The sequence below is a fragment of the Eschrichtius robustus genome, chromosome 3, assembly GCF_028021215.1.
Source record: "Eschrichtius robustus isolate mEscRob2 chromosome 3, mEscRob2.pri, whole genome shotgun sequence".
In the NCBI taxonomy this organism is placed as follows: domain Eukaryota; kingdom Metazoa; phylum Chordata; class Mammalia; order Artiodactyla; family Eschrichtiidae; genus Eschrichtius; species Eschrichtius robustus.
In genome coordinates this window covers 48,375,917-48,390,673 of record NC_090826.1, presented here as the reverse complement: position 1 = coordinate 48,390,673, position 14,757 = coordinate 48,375,917, and the positions used below count along the sequence as shown (strand labels likewise).

Genomic DNA, 14,757 nt, shown 5'->3' with positions numbered 1-14,757 from the left:
TGAGGTACAGAGAGGTTAACTGGTGTACCCAAGGTCACATAACTCGTACGTGGCAGAGCAGGAATTTGACCCCAGGCATCTGGCTGCAGAGTCCATGTTCTTGCCTACCATGCTAGACCATTCTTAGAAGGCAACTGCACTAGGTGCAGAACAATAAATACACAAATGGGTCAAGCACGGGGTCTAATGAGGACCTCTAATGCACGCAGCTTGGTACAAGGGTCAGTGAAGTCTGCCCACAACAGACAACGACGGAACCCATTCTTGAAAGAGAAGTAAGAGATAAAACAGTGAATGGCTGGAAGGGCATTTAGGCATAGGGAACAGCTCTTACACAGAAGAGGAGCAAAGCAGACTGGAGGAAGAACACCCCCAAGTAGTGAGGGACTGGCTTTGCGACTGTGGCTGGGAGTGTCCAGAGATGATGCCGGAAAGCTGGTTTCATCCAGACATGGAGGGCCTTGAGTGCTGTACCAAGGAATTTGGCTGTCCTTTAGTAGGTCTACCAGTTGGGATTACACCCTCACCTCTTACCCTTCTCCGCCCCTTCCCTGCAGGATAAATTTGTTCACAAACAACTTGGAGGGCCCAGTTCTCGATCACAGGTACTACGCCGGTGCGTGCTCTCCCCATTACATACTCAACACGAGGTTTCGGAAGCCATACAATGTGGAAAGCTTCACCCCACAGGTATGTGCCAGCCAGGAAACCACCGCAGGGCCATGGCAGGGACACTGGCAGAGCAGCCAGTAGCATGGATCCAGACCTGGGCGAGCGCTGATGCATCGCTTTTTCTCTCTGAGCTTCAATTCTTCATACGTAAAATGGGTGGTCCCTTCCTCTGGACACAGCGGTGAGGCTGACATGCCATGTATAGTAAAGGCAGTACAGAGATGTAGTAGCCATAATCATACTAACAGTAATAACAAAAGCTCCCGTGAAGAGACAAGCATAACTTAGGATTTGGAGTCTCACAGATGCCTTTGCAACCTACCATCTATGTCGTCTTAAAGGCTCTGCGCCTTCGTTTTCCTGTCTTTAAAATGGGAGTTATAAAGGTTCTACCTGCACGCAGAGGATTAGTGAGGTGATTAGTGAGCGTAAATGCTTAGCACACACAATACCTGGTTTAATTGGTGAGTCTCAGGAAGTGCTAACTCTTCTCTTGTTTTTGGATGAAAAAAAGGCTATTTTTGTTTTTTATTTATAGCCATAGATAGAGAAAACTGGTAGCTTCAGTTTCATATTTGTACCAAAAGCAAATACAGACACTGTAGGGCCATTCTTTATTTTGCCTTTGGAAAATTTCACAGACTTTCATATATAAACATTGGTATGACAACTGGGACACCCTACCTAGACTTCCAGAGTTTATATAGACATTACAAACAAAGAATTATATCAGTGATGGAAAAGCAAATGGTCAGTGGGGTAGGAAGTGACACAAGCGACTTAACCTCGTGACTGGAATCACGAGTCAATGGTTTGAATAAACATAGTCAGTTGAGTGGCAAAGAGATAGATGTCTCAGATGCCAGGTGATACTAGAATCATCATGACAGACATGCAAGAATCCTAGCATCCAGAGACAGCCAGATGACAGGAAGTGTTAACTCTTGTTATTATCAAGTCCTTGCCTATTACGACCAGGCATTGTTCTAAGCATTTTTTAAAGTTATAAAATGCTCTACCAAGATAAGCCTGTGTTATTAACAAACAGACTTAAAAGCAATCTCACAGGAAGTAGGGTTTAGAATAGACTGTGTTACAGTGTGACACACACACCTGAGAACTGAGGGAGAGACCTGGGTGCCAGGCCTGGCTCTGTCACAGGTCCCAGTTGTACTTTAGGCTAAGTCCCTGCTCTGCTCTGTGCCTCGGTTTCCTCATCTGTAAAATGAGGGGCTGGACTGCATGACGTGGATGGTAGTTTTCATGTCTAAAATTGTGCGGTCCTGAAGGTTAGACCGCTACCCCTCCTCCCTCTCCCTTCCTGCGCCCCTCCTCCCACACATAGTTATTGGCTGAAAAAAGACAAAATGAGCCTTGGGACAAACACACCCTCCCCCGTGGTGTCCAGCTCCATCCCTGTGGCCTCCACTTTCAAGGGAGGATCTCAGAGTAGCCGTTTATCCTCCTGGTAAAAACAGCTCCTGGCCCAGGCAGGATATAGAGCTTCCTCTCTCCATAGCTGTGTTTTGGGCCCCGTGCCAGGCACTGTACAGTGTTTTACTCACATAAACTCAACCCTCAGAACAAGCCCAATGAAGGACCCGTTATCATATCCATTTTACACATGAAGAAACCGGGGCATAGAGAGGTTAAGGCCAGTGTCCAGGGTTACCCAGCGAGAAAATGGTGCCTCCCACCTTGGGTTGTCTTACTCCCCGCCACGCTCGGAATCACACCTGCTTTTCTTCCTCGGAAGCTGAGGCGTTACGAGGACTGCAAGCATCCAGAAGCCGGTGGGGTGTGGGCGGAGACGATTTGGGGCTGGTCGCTCGGAGGCCACCGAGGCAGCGCCCTCGGCAGTTCCCTGTGCGCAGCACCACGAGCGCTGATTTTCGAGCTGACAGCTCCTTTAAGTTCTCAGAGGCACTTAGCTGCCATGTCCCCGCATCGCCCCTGCACTGCCTTTCACCAGCCCCTCGTCAGCTGTCACTGAGCTCCTCTTATGGCCTCCACATTGGCTTGTCTCTCTGACCCCAAATTCATCCCTCCCAACCCAACCACTATTCCATCCCGAACTTCCTGATGCTCAGCTGCTTCCTCGGTTGGCTCATTCTTGGATTAAGCTCACATTTTGGCAAGTCATCCGGAGCCTCGTCATCTGGATGCCAGCACACTCTCTCATAGCACCTTTGTCTTCCCCTCACTCTTGTATCTTCTGATACAGCTGCACTAGCATCCCTACAGTTTCTGGACCACACCCTGCCCTTGCCCACCTCCACGTCTCTGCCTACAGCCCAGAATGTTCTCCTGCGTTTCTGTCAGTTGACATCCAAATCAAGCGCCCACCTCTGAGTATCAGCCCATAGTGTTGGACACATCTGTTTCTCCTGCTGGATCAAGAGCCCTGGGGGTGGAGACGTGGGCGCCTCTGAGTATTTTGTGTCCGGAGCACTTAGTCTAGTACCTGGAACATAGTAAGAGTACAGTGGGTATCTGTTGACTTGAATTGAACTGATGTAAGTCAAATGACATAAGGAACATTTTCTTTTTTCTTCCTTCAGACCCAAGGCAAATATGAATTTGCACTGACAGAATATGAATCATACTCAGATTTCGAACATAGTGTCACAAGGACAGCAATTAGCAAGTCTAGTTTCAGCTTTGGTTTTAAAATACCTGGGATATTTGAACTTGGCATTAGCAGTACAAGCAGTAACGGCAAACATTTTATTAGCAGGACCAAACGATTCTCTCATACGGTAAGTACCCTTTGGCTGCTCTTCCATTTCTATGTATTCATTTGAATTTTCATGCCCACAGATGTGTCTGTATTCCGTATTGCTACTAGTAATGGCAACCAATTATATTTGCTATCTTAAAAAGCTTTTCGCAAAAAATACCTTGGCCTTACATTAACTTACTTTTCAGAAAGGCCAGACAGGGGTGGCCTTCTATAATTATTTACTTTCATTTTTTTTTTTTTTTTTTTTAGTATGGCATTGTTTTTGTTTTTGTTTCTTTTTTACTATTTTAATTTTATTGGAGTATAGTTGATTTACAATGTTATTTTTTCAGTTTTAATTTTTTTATTGAAGTATAATTGATTCACAGTGTGTTAATTTCTGCTGTACGGCAAAGTGATTCATTTATACATATGAAGACATTCTTTTTTTTTATATTCTTTTTCCGTTATGGTTTATCATAGGTTATTGAATATAGTTCTCTGTGTACTCTCATTTTCTAATGAGCTTTTCCCTTGGTTTTCATTAAGCTGAAGAACATAGCTTTGCAAGACTATATCATCTCTGGAGACTTTTGGACTCCCAGCAATTTGACTTCTGTTCCAAATATTCAGATGAAATTCCTCTCCAGATTGTCACCCAAGACCTCTTCTGGGGTCACCTCCAACTTCTTGGGGGTGTTGTTGGGGTCACATGCCTGTTTCTCCTGCTTGCTTTCTCCTCCTTATCAGTTTCCTTCCTGGTTTCTAATAGCCCCACCTGTTCTCTATTTAATTTGTGGTCCTCTTCCCTTCTTACTCTACAGCTGCCGCAGGTGACTCTTCTGTTTGCCCCCCTCCTCTACCAGGACAAGCATGAGCCTTCACCGCCGCTCCTCCCCTTTCTGTGAAGCTCAGACCTACACCACCCACTTCTCTGGTTATCACTACTTAGATGCCTTGTGGACACGCCAAAGCAAGCTCTTCCTCCCAAGCTGTTTATGTTAAATAACATTCTTTTCCTTCTGCCTTTCCAGGTTAGGAATGTCAGAATCATATTTGGCTCTCTTTTCTCTTCATTCCCACATTTGTTGGCCACCAAATCCCTTAGGTTCACTCTCCAGTATTTCTTCGTTTTTTTTTTTTAATTGAAGTATAGTTGATTTACAATGTTGCGTTAACTTCTGCTATACAGAAAAGTGGTTCAGGTATACATATATATATACATTCTTTTTTGTGTTATTTTCCATTATGGTTTATCACAGGATATTGAATATAGTTCCCTATGCTGTATGGTAGGACCTTGTTGTTTATCCATTCTATGCATAATAGTTTGCATCTGCTAACCCCAAACTCCTACTCCATCCCTCCCCCTGTCCTGTCCTTGGCAACCACAAGTCTGTTCTCTGTGTCTGTGAGTCTGTTTCTGTTTCATAGATAAGTTCATTTGTGTCATATTTTAAGTTCTACATATAAGTGATGTCATATGGTATTTGTCTTTCTCTGTCTGACTTACTTCACTTAGTATGATAATCTCTAGTTGCCTCCGTGTTGCTGCAAATGGCGTTATTTCATTCTTTTCATGGCTGAGTAATATTCCATTGTATATATATACCACATCTTCTCTATCCATTCGTCTGTTGATGGACATTTAGGTTGTTTCCATGTCTTGGCCATCCAGTATTTCTTAATCAAACTCTGATTACATCTTCACTAGCCCAGGCCATTTCATCTCTGGCTTCGGCCCTCCTAATGGGTCTCCTGTCTTCCAACTTGCCCCTTCAAGTTTATGTGCTTCCAGAAAAATGTTTTTATGATACTAATCTAGTCGTATCAGCTGCTCCCTATTGCCCATAAGGTGAAGATCAAAGCCCATAACTTAGTGGAAGAGGAACAATTAGAGTGTGAAGTAAGGTGACGGGCAGGTGGACTTGAAGAATCTTGGATTCCAGAGTGAACGAGGTGCATTTATTCTCTGGTCGATGAGAGTTTGCAACATGAGCATGATGTGGTAGCAAACTAATCTGAGAGGACCATGGAGGAAATTAAAAGTCTACAGCGATTTATGTGAGAAAAAGGGAGTGGTGAGGGGCTCAGAAAGTTCTCTGCTGCCAAAATATCAACCAGCAGAAAATGAGTCGTAAGCATGAACTAGACTGTAACTGTCTCTGCTTATTTTCCTTCATCTTCTCGGCTGTGAACAACTTGGGGACAGAGGCTATTTCTTTCATCTTTAGATCCAGGATGGCACTTGGTAGGTGCTCAAGACTAAAATATAGTGATGAAGGACAGGATGATTAAAAGGAACTTGCCTTGTTCGGAGAGAAGGAGAGGGGTACCATCCTTTGCTCCTTCTCTCTCTCCCTCCCTCCCTCCCACCTCCCTGATTCAAACAGCCAGTTATAGAATGGTTACATCGTGCTAGGCACTAAACTAGACACTTGGGACCTAGAGACAAATATAACATGATTCTTGCCTTCAAGCTCACAGTCTAGTAGGAGAGGTAAACACGTTTGCAGATAACTTAGTCCTGTTTTTGATATCAGTTGTAATATAGCAGGGTCTATACTACAAAGGAAATATGAGCCACATGCAGTGCAATCCCAGGAGATGGAGTGTGTGTCAGGGAAATTCAGGGATGGCATCACATAGGCAGCAACAGGTAAGCAGGAGTTTAAAATATAAGTAGGTGTGTGTCAGGCAGAAAAGGGAGGGAAGAGCATTTCTGGCAGAAGAAACATGTGCAAAATTATATTATGAAAGAGATGTGGGGAAGAGTGAAACGTTAGACGGATGCTGAGGTACGGTGCGGGCAGTGCAGAATAGTCAGGTATGCGGGGTAGGGTGGGGAAAACTTCAAGGTTGTGGAAGATGAAGCCAGGAGGCTACTGGGGGACAGATTGTGAAGTCCTTACATTCAGAGTAAGGGAGTTGATTTTATTCTGTAGGCAGTAGAGAGCCAATGCAGGGTTTTGTTTTAAGCCCAGAAGGGCATTGTAATAACAGAGTTTTAGGACGTCAGCTCTGACTGGAGCATTGAGGGCAGCCAGAGGGAGAAAGGGAATCAATGGGGAAGCTTTTATCATAACCCAGGCAGAGGAAGAAGGCTAAAATATTTAGAAAAGTCATGAACAGAGCACCTAGTGACTGCTTAGGTTGGAAGGATGGGAAGAAGGGAGTCATGAGTCACTGGGGCAGGACTAGGATGGGGGAGAGCAGGGCAGGGAGCAGAGGCGGCATGGCTTATAGAGCTGACGCGTCAAGCTGGCAGAGAGTTTTAAGATGAGGGAAGAATGTGTATTTCCCATGCATTCACCTTTTCCTCAGCCTTCACTGCAGTGTAGGAACCTCTCGCTTTGGGTTACAGTGACATTCCTGGATGCTTGACCTTCATCTAACATTACCATGTTTCAGTCTTTCCCACACACCAGGGGTCACCAAACTTTTTCTGTAAAGGGCCAGAGAGTAAATATTTCAGGCTTTGCGAGGCCGTAGGGTCTCTGTGGCAACCGCTGAGCTCTGCCGTGATAGGGTGACAGCAGTGATAGACAATGCATAAACAAGTAGGCATGGCTGCACTGCAAAAAACTGGATTTACAAAACCAAGCACCGGATCCTGAGTGCAGGCTGAGCTTTGCTGACTGTTGCCATGTGCTACGGTGTCCAGCCTTCCTAAAGTACCACTTTTACTCTTTCTTGAGTGCCTTTTCTTCAGAGTTTAAAAAGCATCAGCTGGCCTCTCTCGCCTTCCAAGATGGCCCACACTCTGGCTGTGGAGTGTGTATCTCCCTGAATAAACCTTCTTTCTCTTTAAAAAAAAAAAAAAAGCATCAACCAAGAAGTTGCCTTTGCAGGTCCACAAACCCCGTCTCCCCTCAGTGGTCCACGGGCACCTGCCCACGGGCACCCTGCCTTGTCTGCTTCTGCTTCCCTTTCTCCTTGGTCCTTATTTGCTACTATAAGGAAGTGAGCGAAGAACAAGCTCTTCCAAGCTGAAAAGTACATCAGAATATTTCTGAGAAATGAAGGCTTGTCAAAGAGGCAATCTTCCCTCAAGTCTCCTAAAGGAATCATGAGTGATGACCCCTGGCCAAGAGCATCGGATGGTATTTGGAAAGTTCATCTTCTTGTTCCAGATTCCTGACTTTAAAGGTCTGCTTTTCCCTTGTTGGTCTTTCATTTAGAAAAGTGCATTTCTGCATGCACGCTCTGACCTTGAAGTAGCACGTTACAAGCTGAAACCCAGAAACCTCATGCTGCATTACGAATTCCTTCAGAGAGTCAAGCGGCTGCCCCTGGAGTACAGCTACGGGGAGTACAGAGATCTCTTTCGTGATTTCGGGACCCACTACATCACAGAGGCCGTGCTCGGGGGCATTTATGAATACACACTTATCATGAACAAAGAGGCCATGGAGAGAGCAGGTACGCTGCCCAAGGACCATGGCTTTCCTGATGGGGCACATGGAAGTGTGAGTTAACAGGGAGAGGCCTCTATTCCTTGTTGGGGGAGGGGTTATGAATTATGTTCCTAGTTTTCCTCATCCCTCCCTGGCTGTACTTTCACAGTTTCATTTACAGATTCCTCGTCGTTTTTTGAATTGGTTGACGTTGGTCCTCCTTTGCCAGCCCTCTCTCTGGGCAGTCCTCTTTTCTACATAACTCCCTCTAGACAACAGCCTCTAATCTCCTGGCTTTAAATGCCTTGAACATGCAGATTATTCCCAATGTATATGTCTATCCTGAATCTCTTCTGTGCACCCAAGAGCTCATGTGGAAATGTCTCTGAGATATCTTCATTTGAATGTCTAATGACCATCAGAAACTTAACATGCCCCCAAAGAGAACTTTTGCATATGTTTCTTTGCAGTCATCCACATCTCAGAATGGTTCCACCATTCAGTCAGTGGCTCAAGGCAAAAACCTAGGCATCAACCTTGATTATTTTTCTTTCTTTCCAATCTATTAGTAAGTCCCATCAGCTCTACCCCCAAAATTATCTTTTCTCTCTATCTTGACTGTTACCACCTTATGCTCACGCCAGGACGAGTGTTTCTCAAAATTTAATAGGAATGTGAATTATCTGCAAATCTTGTAGGAGGTAGATTCTCATTCAGTAAGTTTGAGTTGAGATCCAAGATTCTGCATTTCTAACCAGCTTTGAGGTGATATCAGTGCTGTTGGTCCCTAGACCACACTTTGAGCAGCAATGTTCCAGATTATTATCAGAGCCTCCAAACTAATACTCAACTCCCATTCCCTTTCTTCAGTCCATTCTCCGTACAGATATTATAGGTCTTCCCACTTGCAATCAACTTCAAGTCTAAGGTATGATTTCTTCCTCCCAATCCAGTGTTCTTTCCTCCAACATGGCATTTGTCAGGTTAACAGAGTGGCAGAGCCAGGGCTTGGTTACAGGTCCAGTGTACTTGCAAGAGGACACACGGTGTACAGGGTAAATTTAGATCAGTGTGGCCTCAGTCTTGCCAAGATCAAGGGTACTGTCCTCCATACCAGAGGTTTCAAAAGCACTTTTCATAGTCCCTCAGATTGCTTACTGCAGAAAGGTTCTATGATCAACTTGGATAAACATATAATAGATCTCACTTTTAGAGTTTCACAGGTGTGCTGAAATCAAGTGACCACTCCACCTCTTTTGACACAACATTTGTCACACTGGCTTGACTGCAAAAGCCCGGTTTCTTGTTATTCTTACTGTTACAAGAATTATAAGAGATATCATCATGGAATTCATGTTTCAAGGAACATGCTTTGGGGAAAACTGATCCACACCAACATTTCTAGACAATCCCAGGTGCCAAAGCTGTTCTCCTCTCCTTTCCCTGACCTCACAGTGCTGCAGAAAGGTGTTTACAAGTCATACCGAAGACTTCAGCAAACCCAGGATAGGAAGATGCCTTGGGGAGAATTAGAAAGGAACAGATGGGCAATGGTCCAAAGATGGAGAAGAAATAAGGGAAATCAGCTCCTTTTCTTTGCCAGGCACTATACCCGACACTTCGTAAGCATTAACTCAACTAATCAATTAACAAATTCTTTCTACTATACCAAAGAGTAGAGTGGGAAGGGTCAGGGGAAGGGGGTCAGCATGCAGCAGCCTCTACTCACTGGATCAATCCCTAGAGATTTGATAAGGAGCCACATTTTTAGAAAGTGACTCTGAGCATGTCCTGTCTTTGGAGAGCAGCAAAAACCCTCAGAGTCTTTGAAGAGGCTGAAAGGGGAAGTCGATGCTGATCTCTAATGAGGTCTCTACCCTGGTGCCAGGAGCTGCCTTGCATTTCTTGTCATCAGGCTGGCCACCCATTAATTTTCACCTGAGTCCCTGTGGGCCTCCAGGAAGGGTTAGGCCTCTGGAATCAATCACAGGAAAAGGCACAGGACAAATTACCTTCTAGGTCATGAGCCTCTTTTCTTGCTTCCTTCAGATTATTCTCTTAAGGATGTCCAGGCCTGTGCCAAAAATGATTTTAAAGTTGGAGTTGCCATAGAAGAGGTCTACGTCAAGCTGGGTGTGTCGGTTGGCAAGTGCAAGGGCATTCTCAATGAGATAAAAGGTGAGTAGCAAGGGCATGTTGTGACTTCTCTGCTTATCATCCTTCCCTGTCTAGAACCCCAGACCCAGTCGCTCTTTAAGCTAAAGACTGGGTGTTCCAAGGCATTTCAATTAAAATAATAATTCATTCAATAAAAATCTACCTAGCACCTACTACGTGTTGGGTATACGGAAATGAATGAGATGGTCTTCCTATCCTCATGGTACTCACATGAAGTAGGCAAACAAAGAAGCAAGGACAAGGCAGTGATAAGCACCAAACCCGGTCTGGAACATCAGGACAGGCTACCTAGGGCAGGGATCACTTGAATTGCAACTTGAGGTTGTTTTCAGGCAGGAAAAAAATCCAACAATGAAAATTTTCTCTGGGGGCCAGGAGTTGGCCTGGCTAGAGAAAAGATGCTCTAGGCTGGAGGGGTAGGAGCCAGGTGGAGGCAGTGGGGGAGACAGGTGAGGCAGCTAGTCCTTACCTGAAACAATGGGGGAGATGGAAACTAGAAGGACAGGCTAAGCCACAAATCATGTAGCAGAGTCCACATGGTGGGTTAGACCAGGAGGCGAGTGCTGAAGCCAGTGTGTAGAACCAGGTGTCTGGGAGCAGAGAATTTGGAGGCCACACAAGGGAGTTGGGAATCGACACAGCGAGTGGAGTAGGAAAGAGAGGCTGATCAGCAGAGCTCCAATCCTGACCCCTTCTGTACCCCGAGCAGCTCTCCTTCACCTGCTCTACTTACTAAGCTTGTCCCTGTATATGTGATCATATGTGAAGAAAGAGTTCCACGGCCAAGGCAAAACAAAATGAAACAACAACGGAATGAACTGCAGGTCTAGAACAGTTTCTTGTGACTGATACATGGTGGATACTGTTGTTTATTTTGGTGGGGCTGGGTTGGAGCACGCATCTTACATAGGGAGGCACGCAGAAAACATAGGTGCTCTTTAAAGAAAACTTGTAAAGTAACCCCCCCATCGAATTACTAGATAGAGCACTGCCCAGCACCCCAAGACCCTTGTCAATTACAACTCCTCCCTCCCTTTGGCGATAGCACCATCCTGACTTCCATATTAAACACCTCCTTCCTTTCATGTTAGTTTTACCACTTACATGTATTGCTAACCAATATGGCTTAGAGCTGCTTGTTTTTGAACTTTATGTGGATGGAATGTAATCTTTTCAGTTCTTTTTTTTTTTTTTTTTCATTCAACACCATGTTTTTGTGTATAACTATAGTTATTTCATTTCCACTGCTGCATAGTATTTTATTGTATGAATATAACGCTTTGTTCATCCTATTGTTAAATTGGGGTTATTTCCTGTGCCAAGCAATTATAATCAATGCTGCTGTGAACATTCTCACACAGTCATCTGGTGCACATGTGCTGGGGATTCTCCAGGGAATATACCCAGGAGTGAAATTGTTCGGTTGTAGAGTATGTACTTCTTCTAGACTAGGTAATGCCGAGTTCTTCTGAAATGGCTATATCAATTTACAGTCCAACCAGTAGTATACAAGACCTCTTTTTTATGATGCTCAGGTGTTGCAAGCTCAGAGTGGGATGGAATAGTCACTTGCCACCAGTTCCTTTGGCATTGGACACGTGGAGAAATTAGAATAGGAATGACTCATTGATAGGATTGGGGGCTTTCTGGCAAACTCCATGAGAAGTCAAAATAATAATGGTAGACACTGCTTAGTGAGTATCTATTACATCCCGTGCTCACCCTTTACAAATTTTCCCCCCTTTGTCATCTGAGACAAAGAAATGATTTCACTTAGAGCTTGCGCAGGGTTACGTGGGTAAATTCCGTCACCCTAGTGCCTAAGATTTCTTATCTGCAAAGTAAGGATTATATAGTTCCTATTTCATAGTGAAGATTAGTTGAGTTAATACATGTACAACGTTAGATTAGTGAATGACACGTAAATGATTAATAATCTATCTCTCTACCTACCAATCTATTTACCTATGATCTATTAATCTATCCCTATGTATGTATGTATGTATCTATCTATCTATCAGCTATCTGTCTTCCATAGACTCATTTAGCAACTAGCACTTACAGATGCTAAAAATAAATGTCCCTTTCTTGTCCTGTCCCCACCTTGTGTCATATATGATTGAACTGCCCTTTTGCCCCTTGCACTGTGACTCCCTTGCTGGCAGGGATGCATATTGTCCACCTACATCTCCTAGACAAGCTCCATAAATATTATGGTAACCAGGTTGTCAGTTAGGTTGCAGTAAATCCCAAGGTGTGAAAATGGATCCCCTGACATGCCAGGTCTCCATGTCCATTCCAGACAGAAACAAGAGAAACACCATGGTGGATGACTTGGTTGTCCTTGTGCGAGGAGGGGCAAGTGAGTACATCACTGCCCTGGCATACAAGGAGCTACCGACAGCAGAACTGATGCAGGAATGGGGAGAGGCGGTGCAGTACAACCCGGACATCATCAGAATTAAGGTACATGCAACCGCCCTACCCATCCTTCTCTCTGTTCAGAAAACAGCTTCTGAAGGATTGCTCTGAGCCAGGGTATGGAATACAGAGCTCAATAAGACCCAAGCCCTAATCTTGAGGCACATACATTATACTGGAAAATATATCTGGAGTGAACCAATTGTAATACAATGCTCAACACCAGCTAGAGAACCCTGCCTCCCTCTCACTTGGGCCCCAAAGTTGCTAAAGGAAATTAACCATCAGCTTCTAATTCCAGCATTCTTAAATCGATATTGTTTCCATTTCATCTGGGAATCACTCATTCAGTTATTTGTTCATTTAAACATTCATTCATGGAACCAACAAATTGTAGCTAAGTTCCTGCGATGTGATAGGAACTGAGGCACTGGAGGAAAACAGAGGCGGGTAGAAGGATGAAAAATACAGTCTGTGCTGAACAGTAAGATGCTTGCATGCATTATTATCTTACAGGACAGCACAATACATCATGGTAATTACTAACATGTTTTGGGCACCTACTATGTTCATGATACTCTGCCAAGGACTTTAGGAATGTTATTTCATCTAATTCTCATGAGTCTGCAAATTAAGTATGCTTAATTTTGTGGCTGATAAAAATCAAGGTCACAGGTTGCATCCACCTGTGACTGCTCAAGAGTCTCTATTAGGTCCAGACCTGAGAATTTGATCTCTTCCCTCCCCTCCTGTGGGTTTGGTAAATAGAAGATAATGATCCCAACCACCTGTCACCCAAACAACAGCAGTTTTGCAGCCTTAAACTAAAAAGACGTTTGCTAGAACAAGACTGTCATACAAATCAGCAGTGGTAGGTCGTTGCCTGTGGGGACTTCAGCACGGTGTCCATGTCACATCTTACACTGTCCTCTTCTTGCCATTGTCTGTACAGTCATTGATGGTCCAACATCCACCCTCCCGGAGATTTACTCTTGCAGCCAAGGAGAGGAGTTAAGAGGCTGGAGCTCTGATGAGGGGCTCTGCAGTTACCAACCCTGGCAGTTTTCCAGTGTCTTTATTTATATGTCAAATGCTCAGTTTCTGCAGAGGAAGAAGGCTGCCATTCATTCCTTTCCTCTGCCACTTATTCAGTAGTGACACTTAGGGTACAGTTGCTGACAAGCATTGAGAAGGATAAAGTCAGCCATAGCTTGCGGGCAGCTCCAGAGAAATCTGGGATTGGCTGACGGCACGGTGACATTGGTTGGTATCACAGACGGGCATGGGAGAGAACAGAGTTCATGAGAAAATAGATCCCTGGTCTTTGCTTTTTACTTATATCTTACCTGAGTCTTTTTTTAAACTTACAATTAATGGATTGCCCTGGTTACCTATCTAAATAGGTTGGAAGTGCCAGCCTGGGCATTGGGAATGTCAAGTGTCCAGCAGCATGTGATATGATATGGGATGTGTGTTTTGTGTGTACGTGTGTGTGTGTATGTGTGTGTGTGTGAGAGAGAGAGAAGGAGGGAGGGAGGGAGGGAGAGAGAGGGAAAGAGAGAGAGCACACACATGTTAGCGTGCTAAGCATCTCAAACAGACCTGCCACCATTCTCAGAGATATAGCACTTTACTGAAGGCACAGAGAGGCTTCCCAGCATGTATGTGATGCCCTGGAAAGTATCATATCCACTATCAGTGTAGTGTTGTGAAGTGCTGTGGAGGCTGAAAGGGGAAAGAGATTAGAGAATGAGAGATGTTTCCAGCGGTGGAGGAGGTGAATTTGTTGAAGGTTTTATGCACTTCTTCTGTACATCGCTAACCTGAGTTGGAAACATCTATTGTGGGCATGGACTCTTTCTGGCAAGAGAAAACTGCATATGACTTCACATTATCTCAAAATAATTCTCGACAGAGTGAGCTTACCAGGTAGTTGGAGCAGCAGTTGCTTTCCAGGAGGGCAGAGACCACTCGAGAAGGAATTCCTAGACACAGAGTGTTGGCCAAGGCTTGTGTACATAAACGAGTCTTGAAGATCAAGATCTGAAAACACAGTTCCTATAGGAGCCGGGTAGGCAGAAAGGGAGACCGCAGAAGAGCCCATTCACAGTGTTTAGTGGTGAACTTTGGTTACAGAGAGATGGCTCTTTGTTCAAAGAAGAGGTGGAGAAAGCAATGGACAGATATAAAGAGAACTTTGAACACAAAAGATTGAAATTACATTCAAGATAAAGAAGACGAGGGACTTTCCTGGTGGCGCAGTGGTTAAGAATCCACCTGCCAATGCAGGGGACATGGGTTCGATCCCTGGTCCGGGAAGATCCCACATGCCGCGGAGCAACTAAGCCCGTGTGCCACAACTACTGA

The 14,757-nt window shown here is 44.6% G+C and overlaps 1 protein-coding gene across 1 annotated transcript in view; it reads left to right on the top strand.

Moving 5' to 3' along the window:
* C8B (complement C8 beta chain) overlaps positions 1 to 14,757 on the top strand; it is a 40,423-nt gene that overhangs the window by 13,914 nt on the left and 11,752 nt on the right. The window contains exons 5-9 of the mRNA XM_068539976.1: positions 558 to 690; positions 3,234 to 3,431; positions 7,576 to 7,816; positions 9,841 to 9,969; positions 12,272 to 12,435. Coding sequence (XP_068396077.1) covers positions 558 to 690; positions 3,234 to 3,431; positions 7,576 to 7,816; positions 9,841 to 9,969; positions 12,272 to 12,435 — 865 coding nt within the window. The remainder of the gene's footprint in view (positions 1 to 557; positions 691 to 3,233; positions 3,432 to 7,575; positions 7,817 to 9,840; positions 9,970 to 12,271; positions 12,436 to 14,757) is intronic.